Source organism: Urocitellus parryii, chromosome X (assembly GCF_045843805.1).
Source record: "Urocitellus parryii isolate mUroPar1 chromosome X, mUroPar1.hap1, whole genome shotgun sequence".
In the NCBI taxonomy this organism is placed as follows: Eukaryota; Metazoa; Chordata; class Mammalia; order Rodentia; family Sciuridae; genus Urocitellus; species Urocitellus parryii.
This window is the reverse complement of record NC_135547.1, coordinates 1,308,063-1,325,893: the sequence shown is the minus strand read 5'-3', so window position 1 is coordinate 1,325,893 and position 17,831 is coordinate 1,308,063. Positions and strand designations below refer to the sequence as shown.

The 17,831-nt window shown below is 50.2% G+C and overlaps 3 protein-coding genes across 11 annotated transcripts; all 3 read right to left on the bottom strand.

The window, feature by feature from the left end:
* Window positions 1–733: 733 nt before the first annotated feature.
* On the bottom strand, window positions 734–4,273 carry Lage3 (L antigen family member 3). Its single transcript, XM_077793849.1, has 3 exons — window positions 3,495–4,273; window positions 3,017–3,145; window positions 734–2,237 (listed from the first exon to the last, which is right to left on the bottom strand). The coding sequence occupies exons 1-3, from the start codon at window positions 4,199–4,201 to the stop codon at window positions 2,123–2,125; spliced, it is 951 nt and encodes a 316-aa protein (XP_077649975.1). The 5' UTR covers window positions 4,202–4,273; the 3' UTR covers window positions 734–2,122.
* A 5,572-nt stretch (window positions 4,274–9,845) lies between these two features.
* Ubl4a (ubiquitin like 4A) lies at window positions 9,846–12,726 on the bottom strand. 3 transcript variants are annotated; one of them, XR_003300079.2, is made up of 5 exons: window positions 12,574–12,707; window positions 12,268–12,373; window positions 11,829–12,037; window positions 10,293–11,716; window positions 9,846–9,988 (listed from the first exon to the last, which is right to left on the bottom strand). XR_003300079.2 is itself a non-coding variant. In XM_026381086.2 (4 exons), exons 1-4 carry the CDS (start codon window positions 12,619–12,621, stop codon window positions 11,606–11,608), a joined length of 474 nt encoding a protein of 157 aa, XP_026236871.1. In that variant the 5' UTR covers window positions 12,622–12,726; the 3' UTR covers window positions 9,846–11,605. The 3 variants fall into 3 exon arrangements, 1 of the variants encoding a protein (XP_026236871.1); XR_003300080.2 differs by having other exon boundaries at window positions 10,552–11,716; XM_026381086.2 differs by having other exon boundaries at window positions 9,846–11,716; window positions 12,574–12,726.
* Window positions 12,727–13,182: 456 nt separating this feature from the next.
* On the bottom strand, window positions 13,183–17,653 carry Slc10a3 (solute carrier family 10 member 3). Of its 7 annotated transcripts, XM_077793768.1 has the most exons (4): window positions 17,293–17,350; window positions 16,657–16,690; window positions 15,416–15,645; window positions 13,183–15,156 (listed from the first exon to the last, which is right to left on the bottom strand). In XM_077793768.1, exon 4 carries the CDS (start codon window positions 15,027–15,029, stop codon window positions 13,596–13,598), a length of 1,434 nt encoding a protein of 477 aa, XP_077649894.1. In that variant the 5' UTR covers window positions 15,030–15,156; window positions 15,416–15,645; window positions 16,657–16,690; window positions 17,293–17,350; the 3' UTR covers window positions 13,183–13,595. The 7 variants fall into 7 exon arrangements, with proteins under 7 accessions (XP_077649894.1, XP_077649893.1, XP_026236873.1 ...); XM_077793767.1 differs by lacking the exons at window positions 16,657–16,690; window positions 17,293–17,350 and adding an exon at window positions 17,460–17,653; XM_026381088.2 differs by lacking the exon at window positions 16,657–16,690 and having other exon boundaries at window positions 15,406–15,645; window positions 17,293–17,396.
* Window positions 17,654–17,831: the final 178 nt, after the last annotated feature.

Below are 17,831 nucleotides of genomic sequence, written 5' to 3'. Positions count from 1 at the left end.
AATTTTATAGTACATACATAAGTGGTACCTCAGTCAACCAGAGCTGGCCAAAGACGACTCAACCACAGTAAGGCGCAAAGGGCTGGGGGTGTGGCTCAGTGGCAGGGTGCTGGCCTACCATGTGCACACCCTGGTTCCATCCCCAGGACCACAAAGAGAGAAAGAAAGCTACCTGGGATACAAAGACATGGGGAAATGCAACCCACGTTGGGGAGGGAAATCAATCACTGGAAGCCAGAGTGGAAAAGAAGAGGCACAACTGCCTCTATTCTCAGAAGACGTGATTATCTACCGGGAGAGTCGGGTGGCGTGTGCAAAAGGGCTGTCAGAGTGACTCTGGAACCATACCTCACCAGGAGCTAACTCCACCCCCAAACCCTTGAGCCAATTGTCTCAGCCCTTTTCCTCACAAGGTGGGGAAGCCACAAAATTCCTACTCAAATGTTTCTGCGCGGCTGTTCTTCTCATGCAAACACAAAGGCAGAGTGTTTGTGCAGGGTGGAAGGTGGTGGTGGTGTTTTCTTTGGTGGTGGGTCAGTGGCACGTAGGATATGAGCAGCCACCATTCTGATGGGTGGGTTCATATTCTGGAGAGCAGTTTTGTACCGTAAATCAAGAGCCTTAAACAGTTAATTGAAAAGTAAATGGTTTACTCAGTAATTCTAATTCTTGGAAGTATCTGAAGGGAATAACCATCCATTCAATTATACACATAATCTCAGAGAAACCATTACTTATTAAAGGTGGGAAATGGAAGGCTGGGTATGGTGGTGCACACCTGTAATCCCAGCAACTCTGAAGGCAAACGCCAGCCTCAGCTACTTAGGCCATAAGCAATTTACTGAGACCTTATCTGAAAAAAATAAAAAATAGCCGGGCACAGTGGTGCATTCCTGTAATCCCAGCAGCTTGGGCGGCTGAGACAGGAGGATCTTGAGTTCAAAGCTGGCCTCATCAAAAGCAAGGAGCTAGGCAATTCAGTGAGACCCTGTCTCCAAATAAAATACAAAATAGGGCTGGGGATGGGGCTCAGTGGTCAAGTGCCTTTGGGTTCAATGCCCAGTACTCGCCCTCCCCCAAAATAAAAAGGGTTATGGGATGTGGCTCTGTGGTAAAGTGCCTCTGGGTTCAATCCCTAGTACCAAAAGAAAAAAATGGGGGAAGAAGTGGGAAATGGTCTACATATTCAGCAATTACATTACAGTGCATCTCATGTTTTTGTTTGATAATGTGTTTTTGGAAAAATTTTTAGAAGTCAGAAAAGGTTATGTGAAAACAACTCAAGAAAGAATTTACGTTTGTGAAAATTATGCACTGTATGTTACTGCTATATATTTCATATATGAATAGAACTCTAAACCTAAGAAGAGTTCCTCATCTCTATATTGTATTTAATTTAGAGGGGATGTGGCTCAAGCGGTAGCGCGCTCGCCTGGCTTGCATGTGCCCCGGGTTCGAGCCTCAACACCACATACAAACAAAGATGTTGTGTCTGTGGAAAACTAAAAAATAAATATAAAAAAAAAGTTTCTCTCTCTTTAAAAAAAATAATTTAGAGACAGGGTCTCACTGAGTTGCTTAGGGTCTCACTTTTGCTGAGGCTGGCTTTGAACTCATGATCCCCCTGTCTCAGCCTCCCGAGCTGCTGGGATTACAGGCATGTGCCACTGGCCCCAGATCCTCTTCTGTTTCTGAAATTGTCTTCAATTAATTTGTAGTATTATCTGAATCCTAGAACCCCCCCCCCCCAACACAAGGATAAAAGGCAAGAAAATGTGGAGGCACAGAGGCTGAGAAAACGGATGCAGATGACTAACTTAGTTTTATTTTCTGCATTAAGAAACATGTAAAACACCAAACAAAAGAGGACTTTTGGCATTGGGGATATAGCTCAGTGAGTAGAGTGCTTGCCTAGCATGCACAAGGCCCTAGGTTCAATCCCCAGCACCATACCAAAAAAAAAAAAAAAAGAGGACTCTTAAGTGCCCCAGGGCTAATCTTAATAAATTTTTATTTAGATCCCCATACTTAAGTAGCAAGTACTTTGGGAATCATTGCCCTAGGGAACCATGTACTGCCTAGAAATGGGTCATAATGTTAAACTGGATCCATTTTCCCAGGCTTAGCGGGGAATGGGGGGCCCAAAGAGCTGCATGGTCCTCAACACCAGGGAAAGCTGTTCAAGACAGTTGATGATGGAAATCCGGAGGAGGCGAGCATCTTCAGATGTCCATTTGCTAAAAAGTGAGGGAAAAAGAAAATTGAGTTGGAGGTAGTAAGTTCTTGTCTTTGTAGCTCTGCTCCTCAGGTATGTATTACACCAAACCTTTGTGTTATGGTTTGGATATGTGGTGTCCCCTAGAAGCTCATCTTTGAGCAATGCAAGAATGTTCTGAGGTTAAATGATCGGATTATGAGAGTTATGCATGATCAGTGGAGTACAGATTAACAGGATGGTGACTGTAGGCAGGTGGGGTGTGGCTGGAGGAGGTGGGTCACTGGTGATGTGCTTTGGGGTTTATATTTTGTCTCTGGTTAGCAGAACTTTCTCTTTCTCCCTCTGCTTCCTGCTGTCATGTCCTGAGTGCCTTTCTTCTGCTATGTCCCTCTGCCAGGGTATTCTGCCTCACCTCACATGCAGAGCAATGGAGTTAGCAGAGCATGGACTGAACCTCTGAAACCATGAGTCAAAATAAACTTGTTAGGTCTTTTGTTTACAGGGATGAAAATCTGACTTTAACAGAAATAGTTACATGTCTCATAACATAGTCATTTCACCTCTGAACATTCTTGCATTATATCACACATGAGCTTTTGGGGGACACTTCACATCTAAAGCAACACCTTTGGGGACTTGTTATTACAGAACCCCTTAGGCAGAGTGGCCCAGTACACCCTTCCTTCTCCTTAGAACTAAACCTTGTTGTCTGCATGTCTCCAATGTAGTATCCCCAGGTCGAGACTAACCCAGCCACTTGGCACCCACCCTTAACTGTCAGCCCCTTCTGTGACTTACATGGCCAGAACGTTGCCCCTCACCATAAGTTGCTTGTTAATCACCCCTCGGTGTGGTTCACCATCTGGAGCCAGGGATCCGTGGGCGATTTGTGCTTCCAGAGGGCTGGGGAAAGGCACCCTGAGGGCACTGGTGAAGACTGAGTAAAGGCACCATCCAAACTCGGTTTCTCTGTATGTCAAGCCTCTTGGTCCTTCCACATCCCATCTCAGGCCATCCTAATCTAAACCCCTTCAGACCTCCCTCCACACTCCTCAGGTTATCCCTGGTCCTAACCCACCACAGCCTCACCCTGTTCATTCTCTGCTCTCATAGCACCCGCCCCTCATTCCCAGGCGGCCCGGCCCTTCTGCTTGAATGTGTGCAATAGCGGGTTTCCTTTTCCAGGACGACCTGCTACCTCCTCTGCCCTTCTCTTTTTCCCAAGCTACCTGTATCCCTGCCACAGTCAGACCCGCTGTCTCCTGGGGTAGGATACAACATGTGTGGCCGGATTAGACGCCCTCTGTTTGATGAAGACCCGTCTGTGCCAGAACCTGGTGCAGCACTGTAACATGCACGGGCAGCAGCTACCACTATATCAGTAGTATTGCAGGTGCAGCAGCAGCGAGCACCCTGGCAGGTACGGCCCGCCGCGCTGCCTCCACGGCCCGCCGCGCTGCCTCCACGGCCCGCCGTGCTGCCTCCACGGCCCGCTGTGCTGCCTCCACGGCCGCCCGCGTAGCCTTCATGGCCCGCGCTGCCTCTACGGCCCGCGTCGCCTCCACGGCCCGCCGTGTTGCCTTCACGGCCCGCCGTGTTGCCTCCACGGCCCGCGTCGCCTCCACGGCCCGCCGTGTTGCCTTCACGGCCCGCAGAGTTGCCTTCACGGCCCGCGTCGCCTCCACGGCCCGCCGTGTTGCCTTCACTGCCCGCGTCGCTTCCACGGCCCGCCGTGTTGCTTTCACGGCCCGCAGAGTTGCCTTCACGGCCCGCGTCGCCTTCACGGCCCGCCGTGTTGCCTTCACGGCCCGCAGAGTTGCCTTCGCGGCCCGCGTCGCCTTCACGGCCCGCCGTGTTGCCTTCACGGCCCGTGTCGCCTTCACGGCCCGCCGTGTTGCCTTCACGGCCCGCGTCGCCTCCACGGCCCGCCGTGTTGCCTTCACGGCCCGCCGTGTTGCCTGTACTTGAGTTTGGGGCCTGCATGTCCACCACTGCTCCGCCTTCCACCCCACCCTCCGAGCGCTAGTCCAACAGCTAGTCCTCTCCGCTGAGTGCCGAGATTCTTTGGTTCCTGTCTGAAACCCCGCCCCTAACGCTTGACCCCTCCCGCGCCTGCGCAGACCAGCTACTGGTGAGTCGGCCTGTCGCATAGTCAGTTCCAGCCGTGACGGCTCAGAGAGGGACCTTCGTTGATCCCATCAGCCAGAGAGACTGAAGTCCCCTCTAAAAACTCTGCCCTTTTGCACACGACTCAATCCCAGGGGGCCTTTGCGAACATTCCCTAACAAGGCCATCAAGTGTGTGATCTGTTCCCTTCAAGCTAGCTGTGCTACCCTCGGGCCTGGAAGGCTAAGGTTCCCTCACAAAACTCCATGCATCAGAGCAGGAGGCGATTTGGGCTTCCTAAAGTGGCTGCTCAAACAGGCAAACAAATGGCTCCAATGGGCGCGTTACTGCTTCCCACCCAGCTGACCCGGCCCAGCAATCCCGGAGACGTCTTTGGCTGCCCAGCCAATCAGCTCTCCTTCACGAAGCCCCGCCCCTTAGAGTACCCTTAAGAGCTCAATGCACTAATGCAAATTGGTCTTACCTCAGTTTACCTGGTGGTCTTGGGTGAGGAATCCTGGCCTGCGGCCAGATACCTGCCCTGGCTATTTTCCAGCTTCAGTGGTCCCCAAGAAATGACACCCCTGCAGAGATTTTCAGAGAGTGAGTAGTATGACCTGTCTTGTATCCTCCCTAGGGATATGGCTTTGTTACCCCACACCCATTGGCCCAAACAAGAGGGCTTTTCAGTTGATGATGAACCAATCCAATTTGATTCTTAGAAGGAGCATTTTGGACTGGGCTATGTGAAAGGGAAACCTACCAGTGCAGACATGGCAAGTCAACAGGGACTTCAACCAAAGTATCCGCAGTGGGAATAGGTCTAATATGTGGAAAAGCAGTGCAAAAACTGTAATAACCAAAATACCAATTTAGTATATCATACAGTGTATGCATAGAAATCCTTGGAAAATACACCTGTGTTGGGGCTGGGGTTGTGGCTTAGTGGTAGAGGCTTGCCTACCATATGTGAGGCACTGGGTTTGATCCTCAGCACCACATTAAAAAAAATGAAAAAAAAAAACCCCACAAAGGTATCATGTCCATATACAACTAAAAGATATTTTTAAAAATATGATAGTGTGTAAGTACTCAGGATCTCTGGGTGATGGAATGGTAGATGATTTTAACTTACTTTTTTATGTTTTCCAGTTTTTTTTTTTTTTTTTTTTTTTTTAGGGACCTAAGGTGACATTTACAATCAAAGAGTTTTTAGCTGGGCATGGTGGTGCATGCCTGTAATCCCAGAGGCTTGGGAGGCAGAGGCAGGAGGATTGAAAGTTCAAAGCAAGCCTCAGCAACTTAGTGAGGCCCTAAGCAACTTAGCAAGACTCTATCTCTAATAAAAAAATGAAGGTGAGGGCTGGGATGTGACTCAGTAATTAAGAACCCCTGGGTTTAATCCACACTAACAATAGCAATGAAAAAGTTTTTAAAATGACATGAAATTTCTGAGGGTGGTTGTGTTGATCTTCTGTTATTTTAAGATATTTATTTTTCAGTTGTAGTTGGACACAATACCTTTATTTTACTTATTTATTTTTATGTGGTGCTGAGGAGTGAACCCAGGGCCTTGCACATGCAAGGCAAGCGCTCTACCGCTGAGCCACAACTCCAGCCCCAATCTTCCGTTTTCCTTCTTTGTAATCATAAGGAATGATTAAACGCTGAGCTATATAAGCAAGTCCTCTTGGGTTTATCTCTAAACTACACTTATCTCCCTTTCCACTACTAGCCCCCAATGGGAACCATCTCTCCCTGAACACCTTCAACACTCTTTGATTTTCTTTTTCATTCCTTCCTTCTTTTCCTGTTTCTTCTCCTTTTTTATGAGTAAAGGCACCATCCTCATCCTCCTCCTCTTATTATTCTTCTTGTCCTTCTCCTTTTCTGGGGGGGCAGTACAGGGGATTGAATTCAGGGGCACTCCACCACTGAGCCACATCCCCAGCCCTTTATTGTATTTTAGTTAGAGACAGGGTCTTACTGAGTTGCTTAGTACCCCACTGTTGCTGAGGCTGGCTTTGAACTCTCAATCCTCCTGCCTCAGCCTCTCAAGCCACTGGGATTACAGGTGTATACCACCAAGCCCAGCTCCTTTTCTTTCTTCTTTTTCTTATCAGTACTGAGGATTGAACCCAGGGCCTGTAACCACCAAGCTACATCCCTAACCATTTTTATTTTTATTTGAGATAGGGTTTCACTAAGTTGCCCAGGCTGGCCTCCAATTGTGATTCTCCTACCTCAGCCTCCCAAGTACCTCAGATTACAGAAGTGTGCTACCACACCTGGCTTCAATTTGCTGTATAGAATTTCTAATGATCTGAAATTATATTTTTGTTTTGTTTATTGTTGATATTGTTTTGTGCCTTTTCTTTTATTCAGTTTTTTAATATATCCCCAGAACTCAGTACAGTGTAATGTATGCAGTAGGTGATTTGCATCTTGTTGGATGAATCAGTACTAAGGTAGACAGATGTCCACCACTGTCTCTGAATCAGCAGTCATGCATGTAAGAGTTACTGCATGTAAGAGTTACTCCACAAAATGAAACATATACATAAAATTTCTGTAACACGATTGATAATAGAAAACTATTAGATACAATGCATAAGTCCCTCAATAAAGAGATAAACTAAATATAATAAGCTATAACATATTCACATGTTAGTCCTATACAGCAATAAAAATGAATGAAAATTTCTGGGCTGGGGTTGTGGCTCAGTGGTGGAGCACTTGCCTCGCACATGTGAGGCACTGGGTTTGATCCTCAGCACCAGAAAAAAATAAATAAACAAAATAAAAATATTGTGTCTGTCTATAACTAAAAAAGTTATTTTAAAAAGAATGAGAATTTCTGATAAAAATGAAGTTATTTGAAAAAAAGGATAAACAATCATCAAAGTAGTCATTTATAAGAAATTAAGATGGGTAAGGGGATTTCTTGGAATATTTCTTTTTAATGTATTTTTGACTTTTGAAGCATGTAAATATTTCACGTGTTCAAAAGTAAATTTGAAAGAGTGAAATAAAAAATAAAATGCTGTAGTTGAATCAGAGCAAAATTGAGCCTTTATGATGAAACCATAGAGACAAGGTAGTGCAATACCTTTTAAGCTCAGCTCTCTTACTGTGGTCCCTTTGTGGGACAAAAAGGATTGGCTTTATTCTTAGCATATTTGCAGTTGATAATGGTAGGGATGAAGTGAGTGTGAAGCTATTTTGAACATACTTTTAAGATAGACTGTATCTGGTAGAGAAAACGAGTAAATATATTGATGTTGTCAGAAATCAGAATTCTCACTGTGGAATGAGGTAAGGTGTGAAAGAACTGTGATGCTGGATTGTAATTGGAGGTTTCAGTATGAAAGTGTGATTTCTTAAAAATATATGTGTTTCCAAGCTCTGTGAAAAGAGTCCAGGAATCAATGACACCCCAGTAGCAATGAGAATATTCTGCACATACATCTTAGTTTCTAAATACCACTCCCCACTAAAAGGAACTAGGGCTCTTTGAAAAAGAAATGGCTGATTCTTAGGTTTGAACAGGAATAACCAGAATAACTACATGATGAGCCTGGAGTTTGTTTGTTTGTTTTGGTATTAGGGATTTAACCCAGGGGTGCTTTACACTAAGCTACATCCTCAGCCATTTTAAAAAATTGATTTTATTTTTTAAATTTTGGAAGAGCGTTTCATTAAGTTGCTTAGGGTCTCGCTAAGTTGCTGAGGCTAGCCTCAACCTTGTAATCCTCCTGCCTCGGTCCCCTGAATTCCTGGGATTACAGGCATGTACAACCATGCCCAGCTACCTGGAGCATCTTGTAGGGCCAGAAAGTAGGATATCATGGGGCTGGAATTGTGTCTTAGCAGAACACTTGCCTAGCATGTGCGAGGCCCTGGGTTCGATGATCTTCAGCACCAAATAAAAATAAATAAAGATGTTGTGTCCAACTATAACTAAAAAATAAAAATAAAAAAAATGTTGTTGCCTGGGCACCTCTGACTCAATAAGCCTCACTTCAAATGCTGCTCCCCTTGATTCTGACCCTCTTGTGGTCCCTTAAGAAATGGCCTCCCAAACATCTTATTCCAGCTGAAAGACTACTTCTGTCTTGGAGAGGCCACTGTATCTGGGCCCTTCACTCATGCTGCCATTTCCTTGTATTATCCTGATCACACATTCCTGGGGCTCAGGTACTGTCCTAAGCTTCCTATATAAGGGGCCAGTGTTGGGTCTCCTGGTATTGGGCAGGGGGCAGTGACACCATTTTGGGATGGACACTTGTCTCGGAGGGCACAGTGCCTGAAATGTGGGGTCCTCAGTTACTATGGCCACCTCCTTATCTTCTCTCACTGCCAGGTCCACCATATAGTGGCTTTCTTCATCCAGCATTGCCAACAACCTCATTACTAATTCCGGAGGAGTCTCCATTCTATCCTTGCTTCACATCTTGGCAGCACTAGATGGCCTCCCCTAAGCCCACTCCAGCTGTCTCTGTCTTCCTGTGTTGGAGGTATACTCCTCTGCCTCCTCTCTAGTTGAAATTTCTCAGCTGGGTGCAAAGGCGCATGTTTACATAGGCTTGAAGATCAGACCAGGCCTGGGTTCAAGTGGCTCCTCCACTTCCCAGTATTTGGTAGTCAGGTTAAGTTGAAACGAGCTATGAACTCTGCATAGTAAAGGCTTAGAACAATTCAGTGATTGACCTTCAAAGGGTATCTTCTTCGTTTCTCGGGTCCTGTCTTCTATCAGCAAAACTCTCAGCACATACCCTGAGGTACCCCTTACTCCTTAGTCCCCATGTCCAACCCCATCTCCCCTGAGTTCCTGACCTCTATATGTCTGACCACCCAGCAGATGGTGCCCGCAGTCTTTCAAGGCAACAACACAACATTGAGCCTTTCCCAGACCTGTGCTCTTACCCAGACTCCCCAGTTTTGTAACTGTCCCACAGCCTCTCACAGGCTTGAGTGTGATGCCTAAGGGACCCTCCATTTAGAACCCTCAGTGCACAGGTAGCCACTTGGCAAAACCCCCAACTATACCATCCATATATATCAGGAACATTTCCTTCTCATCTCTGGCTGAAGGGAACCACCAACCACCATGCTCCAGCCTCTGGCACCCAGAGCTGAGAAGCACTGGCATAAGGAACTCAATAACCATGTCAAGGTTTGTCTCTTTGCCTATAAAATGGGGACAATGAATCCTTGTCTAAAGTTTAAATATCTTTGAAAACATTCAGTATAGGGCACAGCAAGTTGCAAATCTCAGAAAATACTCTTGCTGTCTGAACCTCCCTCTAGCCCTCCTTCACTCCCACCAAGTAGTCCTGATCTTTCTGATACACACATCCCCTGTAGTAGACAGTTGTTGTTTGCAGCTACCAATCAGGAAACCTGTTTAGCTCTCCTCCAGGAAGCCCATGTATACAGAGACGAGACCACATACACAGCTCCAGGGAGCTGGCCACCACCCTCCATCCTGACCAGAATAATTGGATGCAAGACGCAGTCCTGACCAATAACAATAGCATTTATTTGTTGGGGACATCTGAGACAGAAGCTAATCTACAGAGAGAAGGTGCTCCTCACCAGCAGTGAACAAAGAGTTCCACCGAAGTTGCAGGCAGCCACCTTTTGATCCCCAGAGGTGCTGGCCTGGGATAAAGCAGATAGTGGAGGATGCACAGGGAGGCAGAGAGAAAGTAAATATCTGGTCAACTTCTTCCTCCACTGCCAGGACCCTGGACTTTTCAGTTTCCTAAGCCATTAAGTTTCCTTTATTGTTAAAACACTTATTGGAAACCAAAACCAGCCTAGCTAATAGAGTTCCTTTTGGATAAAAGTCTCACATGCACCTTTAGTGTGAATTTTCAAAATACATTCCCTGACTCAAAATAAATGAGAGTATTGTAAGTTTATCATGTAAGCCGGCAGACCACAGATGTTCCTAAGCAGATACCTGCTATGTGATGTCTCCAGCTCTCAGGAAGGGCCAGAGGCCACTGTCTGTTCTTTGATCTCAGGCCTCTGTTCATCTTTCCAGTATGGGGATCCAGTGTTCACCCCATAAGGACCAGGCAGCAGGGCCTATGGCAGGGAAGGCAGGTCCAGCCTTGACCACATGGAGAAGGTGAAAGTGGAAGAACCGAATACATACGGCTGCCTTCTGATCTCTACCACCCCTGGGGGCCTCCTCCAAGGAGAAGGTAGGTACTTACATGACCTCTAGCACCATGCACAGTGCAGGATGAAAGAGGAACCACTGCTACTGAGTCCATACTTCTGGCTCTCTCCAGCACCCTGAGGTTTCTTCTCAGGCAATGAGGTGTGTGCAAAGTGTAAGCCCCTGTATACAGGTAGCATGGGAAGCATCGTCTTCATACTGTGGGCAAGCACTAGGTGCAGAGACCGAGATGGAGTCCGAGCTGTGACACTGTCTTGCTAAGTGACCTGTCTGCCCTATGGGCGAGAACTACTCATCTCCAGGAGGAGACAAGCAGATAGGGTGCCCCAGAGAAGAGCTGTGTCACCAAGGGCATGCCATCTCTGGCCCATGCTTGGCTATAGCTTCACTTTTGGCTTCGGTTTGTTTATTGAATAGAAGGTGGAAGATCATTGTAAGGACTCTCCACCCTGGGCTGGGGTAAGGAGGAAGGAAATTGGTTCAGGTCTGCACAGACTCAATGGTCAGGGACCAAAGTAGCACAGAAACTCGTTTCAAGTCATGCCACAGAGGTGGGGTGACTTTCTGACTCCCAGGTTCCTGCTTTTCCTTTATCAAGAGCACACTGGCTGCAGCAGCTGAGGAGGCCCAGGGCTGGTTGTCACTTGCCCTCCTGTGGATATTTGTTTAGGGCTGTGCCACACTCCACAGAGGTCAGGTGACAAGACTGGGCAGCAGGGGCCAACTGCTTACCCTTTCAGGCTTGGGGGCACATCACTCAAGGGCTTATTCTCAGTGGGCTAAATGTGAAATGCTAAAGCCCATTCCTCCTCCTCACACTGAGGCACTTCTACAAGCTGGCTGGACTCAGATTTGGGCTCTCCCATGTCATTGCTAGGTGCCTCCACCGTGCTGTCTCAGTTCTATTGCAGGGGTGGTAGAGAACCCTGGTCAAGTGCTTTGAGTAGTGCCTAGCACCTAGCAAGAGCCTGGTACATACCAGCCGCTATTATTATTGTTATTATGAGCCAAACTGCAACAGGAGAATACATTTAATGCAACATGCAGCTGTGGCCTAGCCTCGGGCTCCTTCCCATAATCCAAGAATGCTACTTGGAGAAACCCTTCTCCATAGCCTCAGTCACTTCAGGGTGCAGGAAGCGGCTGGCCAAGCGTTCGATGTCATCCAGTGTCAGGCGGCTCAGGGACCTGTCATAATCCTGAGGAGAGAAGGCCAAGAGGATTCAGGCAGTGCCAGTGGGGAGGAATATGCTGTGACAGTCAGGGGCTGGGACTAGCTGGGACTAGCTGGGACTAGATGTCCCTTCTCACCCTCTGCAGTTGTTCTAATACCCTGCTAGCATCTGCTACACTGAAGTGGCGGGCCAGGACTTTGGAGATCAGCTGCCAGACAGGAGGAGATGCGGAGTCGGCCAGTCTCCGGGCGGCGCCTTCTTCAAGTAACACCTTCTCCAGAGGTTTAACCACTAGGTTGAGCTTGGAATTGGGCCCAATGCTGTAATCTGACAGTCGTTTCCCATCTGCCAAAAAGAGATTGGTGGGGTTCCTTACCCACAGCCATAGAAGTGGCCCCGGAAATGATACCGCCTCAAGCAGTCAGAGCGGAGCGCTGCGGCATCTGGCTGTGGTGCATACAGATTCCCTCGGCGCGAGAGCCAGCGCCCAGATCCACCACGCTGCCGGAGTTAGCCTGTACACCCCATCCCCCGACTTCCTGCGGGGCTCCCTGGGTGTATCCACTCCCTGTTACCTGCTAGGGCCTTGCCCTTGAACAGCAGTCGCTGCTGGCGCACGGGGACGTTCAGCTTTTCGGAGACCAGTTGCTTCAGTGTGGACACCAGCTCGTCCTCCGGCACCTGACCGGGCCGAGGGTGGGAGGCAGGGGTTGAGCCCGCGACCCCTGAGCGACAAAAGCCTCGCGTCCCCTCCAGAGGGCAATTCTCCCGGCCTCCCTGGTCCGGCCGCCCCGTTCCCGTCCTCGGGCCCTGCCCGTCCCTGTGCCAGGAGGCTGTGACTGCGCAAGCCGGGGAAGGTGGTTCGGGCCTGGTGACCCTACCTGTAGGCTGCACTCACGGCCCTGGAGCGCCTTCACCGTCAGCTGCATGGCGGCCGCGGAGGCGTCCACTAGGGCCAGGGCGCACCCCAACGGCCCCCAGTCGCGCGCTGCCGCCCCGGGCGCGCGCCGGAACCACCCGCCGCCGCCGGAAGCCGTGAGAGGGGCACGCCCGTGCGCCTTACCCACGCCCCTAGGTCCCGCCCCCGCCCCGCCCCTCGAAGAGGAGTTAGCTGCTGTGGGGCGCAGACTCGCAAAGACCCTGGGACCTCCCAGGCTGACGGGTCCTTTCGCTGCAACTGTGCAGGGAGTTGGCGCGTCCACCCGGCCAGGACTGGGAGGAGGTACGAGCTGGGGCTTGGGAGAAGAAATGACCAGGAAATCCAGTCGCCTGTACCGGTGACCCAGTCCCCTCTAAATTCCCAGTCTGCTAGTGGGGCAGGTCAGTACAATCCCAGATTGCGTCTCTCAGTAACACAACAGGCCCAGTCCTGCCAAGCTGACCATAGTGCCTTATGTTCTTCTGCCTCCTTTCTAGTTTGGCTGCAGAAACCCGACTGAGCTTGAGAGCACCTAGGGAAGCCATGCCTCTGCTTCCATCTGCCCACCCTTCATCCAGAACCAAGAGGCCACCTCACTCAGTGAGGGGCTAAATGGCAAGAACTGATAGAGAAAGCCAGGGCAGAGGTCACCGTGCCACTCAAGCTCACCCTTACCCTGGCCCACACTTATCCACACACACTTTTCCTTCCCCCACCTCCAGGTCCTAAGGGGCAAAAACTGGAAGGGACCCGAGCTTGCTTCTCTCTTTTATTGAAATATATTTTCTGGGCACTGCCCACCTACCTAATTCAGCATGGCCTCTTTGGCACTGAAAGCTGGAGAATAAAAAACCAGTAAAAAAAATAAGCTTGGATTTGTCTGAGTGCATAGTGCATGAGAACTAAAGGCCTTTGGTACACAAGAACTGTGGGGACAGGGGATGGAGTGTGGTGGTTGGGCGATAAAAGCTTGACCCAGGTGCCTCATGGAACTGGGAACAGGTTGCTATAGATAAAGTGGCCAATGACCAAGGCCAACATCTCTGAGGTACCACTCAGGGCCACAATGAAGGGGGCCTGGGAGGCATAGTCTGCTTGAAGGCGGCGAAGGGACAGCTGTAGCATGGCCAAAGCCAGTAGGCTGTTTTGCACCCCTACCTCAATGCTGACCGTCCGCCGCTGGGCCACTGGCAGCTTTAGGCATGTGGCCAGGCAGTAGCCCACCAAGAGGCCAACCAGGGGCACAGTGAGGCCCACCAGTACAATGGGTAGCCTGACTCCTGCCAGGATGAATACCCCCATGCGGTAAGCCAGGAAGAGGCCACCCAGGATGAGCACAAAGCTGAAGGGCTTGATGACCTGAAGCAGCAGCTGAGAGAACTTGGGGAGCTTGGACTTGATCACCACTCCTGCTGCAATAGGGATGGCAATGAATAGCAGGGTCCCCAGGATCTTGGAGATGGGCACATGGAGAGTTTCATGGATGCTGAGAAGATAGCTGTAGAGGGCTGAGGACAGTGGCAGGAAACCAGTGGCAGCTACAGTTGAGATGAAAGTCATGGAGATGGCCAGGGTGACGTCCCCTCCAAGAAGGAGGCTAAAGAGGTAGCTCCCCCCACCTCCAGGTGATGAGCAGGTAATGATGAGGCCCAAAGCCAGGGCCTTGGGCAGCATGAAGACTTTGGCCATCAGGAAAGCATACAAGGGCATGACCAGAAACTGGCCCAAGAGGCCCAGAAGCATGGGCTGGGGGCTCTGCAGGAGCCCCTTCAGAACCTCAAGTTCTACTTTACAACCAAATGAACACTTGTTGACAAAGATAAGAGGCAAGAGCATGTAGAGTATTGGGTTCTCCGAGAAGTGGACCAGGCTGGTGCTGAGGGTAGCAGGGGTATCTTCAGTAGGTGACACCTTGATGCAGAAATCTCTCCGCTCCTCAATCAGCATGGGTGAGGCCTCATGAGGTTCCACGAGCTGGATATGGAGTGGAGCCAGTCCAGCCAGACCTGAGTGGATGCTTACAACAAAGCCACCCCCACCACCCCAGGTTATGGCACTCACATTCTTGATGGTCAGCACCTCTGTGTCCAGGGATGTGACCTTCAGTGTGGGGCCAGGCCCTGTTCCATTTGCCTGGCCTGGGTATTGGCTTGAGATCACAATGATGCCCTCACTCTCCTCAGGAAACTCAAACTCCATCACAGAGCCATCTCCAATGCTCAAGTAACGACCCTCTGTCAATGGCACAGTGTGGCCCAGAGCAGTGCTGAGGTTGGCACTGGCCATCCCTTGGGCCCCCCATGGTAAGCTGATGAGCAGCAGGGCAGCTCTGAGCATACCTAGGTGGCCTGTGCAACCACACTCCCCTCTCAGGCCAGGCCACTGCTGAGAGCTGCCCCTACCCCTCCTGAACATCATGGCTCTTCCAGAAGGTGTGCCCAGGTCTTCTGCAGCTTAGGAAAGCACCACGGCTGTTGGGTTGTCCTGAAAAAGGTCCATCAGTAGGTCCTGGTCTTGTGCTGCTTTCCTGATGGCAGGGCTCTCTCTGAGAAGGGAAGGGATACAGAGAGGTGGCTGGTGAAGGTGAGCAGATATAAGCCCAGGAGTATGGGTTTCTGGAAGTCCACTGCTGGAAGACTCAGCAGGACCCCTAATCCCAAGCTCAGGAATAGAAAGGCAATGCCTACTGCTTGTTGTTGAGTGCTATTTGGCTTTCCCCTCCTCCAGCACAGCTGCCTCAAGCTTCCCATTCCTCATACAGAGGTGCCACCTAGAGAGAGGAGTTCCCATTCACCTGCTGATACCTGCTGATTTCCTTGGGGTTGTCCACCTCAGCGACCTTGCAGAGATGTCCTGATACCAAGAGATTCAGGACAGCCACTTCCAGTCCTGTCACCATTAGCCTGCTCAACACTGGTTTCAAGATGCAGATATAAGCTGGGTGTAGTGGCACACACCTGTAATCCCAGTGGCTCAGGAAGCTGAGGCAAGAGGATCCCAAGTTCAAAGCCAGCCTCAGCAACTTAATGAGACCCTATCTCAAAAAAAAAAAAAAAAAAGCTGGAGATGTGGCTCACTGGTTAAGTGCCTCTGGGTTCAATCTCTGATACAAAAAAACATTCCAGATAAAGCAAGGCTTTTGTGATACCACAGTGAGGATGAAATCTTTGAAAACCACCTGGGGGGGGGGGTGAAAAGGAGACAAGATGGATGAGAACAAAGGGGAATGATGGGAAACACTGTCTTGGTACAGATCTGGGAGAGTAGGTTGGGGAATATGAGTGTCATTTGCCAGGTACAAAGTGGTGGTAAAGTGATGTGGGCAGTGGGTGACCACTGTACCAAAGGTCTGAGGGGCTGATATCTGCCACTGGCATGCAGTTAGAAAACTGTTGCTGTTGCTACCTGGTTTGCTGTACCTGCCCTATAGTAATGAGAGAGGGATCTTGGTAGGAAGCAGTTTCCCTGATCCCAGGGAAGTTGCCAGAAGGGGTAGCAGGAATGGGTCACATAGAAGCACATGTCCACTGGGAGGGACCTCTCCTTCTGTAAGAGCTCCCACTTCTCTGACAGTCCCAGAATTCGAGCTTCTAAAACTGCTGAATTACATATGATCTGCTGTGCTCAGAGTACTGGGCCTCCCCCAAAACTCCACCAGAGCCTGAAATTCCTAGTGGGGCTTAAGTGTTTCCAGAGGGTGGGGTACCTCAGAGTGAAAGGAGGAGGTCTGCCTCCCTCCTCTTTTTAATTTGGGCAGTCACCCCAGTAGTATCACATCATCTGCTAGAACTGGGGCAACCAGGATGGGCACACGGTGTTTATAATTCACAGCAGTCCATTTCTTTGTCCCTGTAGTGTCTCAGAGTCCACCACCTCTCTGGATCCTAGTTAGTCTTTGGCTCTGCCCCCACTCCCATCTGAAACTGAGGAGAGGGTAAGGTGGGAGTGGAGGGAGGTTCAGCAAAAGGTTTTTCCCTGGGAAAGTCTCCCCTCCCCCGCCACAGGATGACATGGCCCTTGCTGGCTTGGAGTTTAGGTCACTTACCCTGGAGGCCTTGGTCCAACCTTGTGTTTCACTGCTGGGGGTGCCAGGCAGGAAAACCAGAAAAGGGTAGGAGAAGTCAAGTGGAGGGAAAAATATGCAGGCACCAGGGTAATATAAACCATTTCAAAGCAATAGGCTAAGGGCCATTCACCTCCCATCCCATCCCTTCAGCAGGGCTGGCCGCCTTGAGTCACTGCAAGAGGAGTTTGGCCCCAATCCACAGGGTTTCTGCTTGAGGGGCTGGAAGAGTTTGAACAGACGCACCCCAAGGCAGGGAAGGCAATGCCAGCCCGGATGCTTCTTCCACAGCGGTGGAGTGTTTGGGGGTGAGGGTAATTGGCAGTGCTGACCTGGTCTCCTCCCCACCTGTGAGTCTAGAAGTTGTCAGGTGAAGCACCAGCAGAGCTCGAGTGAAAACCGGGGGTGGAAGCGGGCAGAAAGAAGGACGTACAACCCGCTGGGCACTCTCAGGTCAGGGGCCTTCACGTCACTCCTGGGCCCCGCCAGGCCTCCCCAATGTGCGGTGGCCTTTCCCTGCTGGGTCTGGTCGGGCCGGGGTGGCGCGTGGCCGATCGCGGAGCGCTGACAGGCCAGAGTCTGCCTCCCGCCTATCTTTACCCAGCCAAAAGCTCTCACCTGCCGCCGTAGCTGCAAAGCTCAACACCAGCGCCTGCCGGGGCGGCGGACGCCCGCGAGCTCGGCCCGCCAGGGCCCCGCCCCGCCCACCAAGGGCTCCGCCCCACCCCGCCCCACCAAGGCTCCGCCTGCGTCAGATCTCCGCCCTCCCTCAGCAGTCCGCTCACCTCTGGCGACCATAACAGGTTCCAACCGGATGTGACGTTTCTGAGAGCGACGAGCTGTCAAGGGAGCAGTGGACTGACTGCTTCCTGAGTTACACGTGATTGTAACCGGGCACAGTGAATTACAGCTTTCTGTGGTCATTGACGCCGGTGTGACTCATTTTAGTACTACTAAGGTCCGGTGGCTTTACAGAAAAGGAATAAAAAGAGATGGGCATGGTGGCGCACGCCTCTGATCCTGGTGGCTCGGGAGGCTGAGGCAGGAGGATCATGAGTTCAAAGCCAGCCTCAGTATCTTAACAAGGCCTTGTCCCTCAGTAAAATGTAAAAAGGGCTAGGGATGTGGTTCAGTGGTTAAGCACCCTGGGTTCAATC

Excerpts from the sequence above, each read along its gene's own strand:
- Lage3 (XM_077793849.1), bottom strand. The coding sequence starts at position 4,201 with ATGCAGGCCCCAAACTCAAGTACAGGCAACACGGCGGGCCGTGAAGGC. Across the intron at positions 3,146-3,494 it reads CTAATCCGGCCACACATGTT|TGCCCTCAGGGTGCCTTTCC; the intron begins GTATCCTACCCC and ends AGTCTTCACCAG. Across the intron at positions 2,238-3,016 it reads AGGGGCAACGTTCTGGCCAT|CAAATGGACATCTGAAGATG; the intron begins GTAAGTCACAGA and ends CTCACTTTTTAG.
- Ubl4a (XM_026381086.2), bottom strand. The coding sequence starts at position 12,621 with ATGCAGCTGACGGTGAAGGCGCTCCAGGGCCGTGAGTGCAGCCTACAG. Across the intron at positions 12,038-12,267 it reads CAAGGGCAAGGCCCTAGCAG|ATGGGAAACGACTGTCAGAT; the intron begins GTAACAGGGAGT and ends TCTTTTTGGCAG. Across the intron at positions 11,717-11,828 it reads TATTAGAACAACTGCAGAGG|GATTATGACAGGTCCCTGAG; the intron begins GTGAGAAGGGAC and ends TTCTCTCCTCAG.
- Slc10a3 (XM_077793767.1), bottom strand. The coding sequence starts at position 15,029 with ATGATGTTCAGGAGGGGTAGGGGCAGCTCTCAGCAGTGGCCTGGCCTG.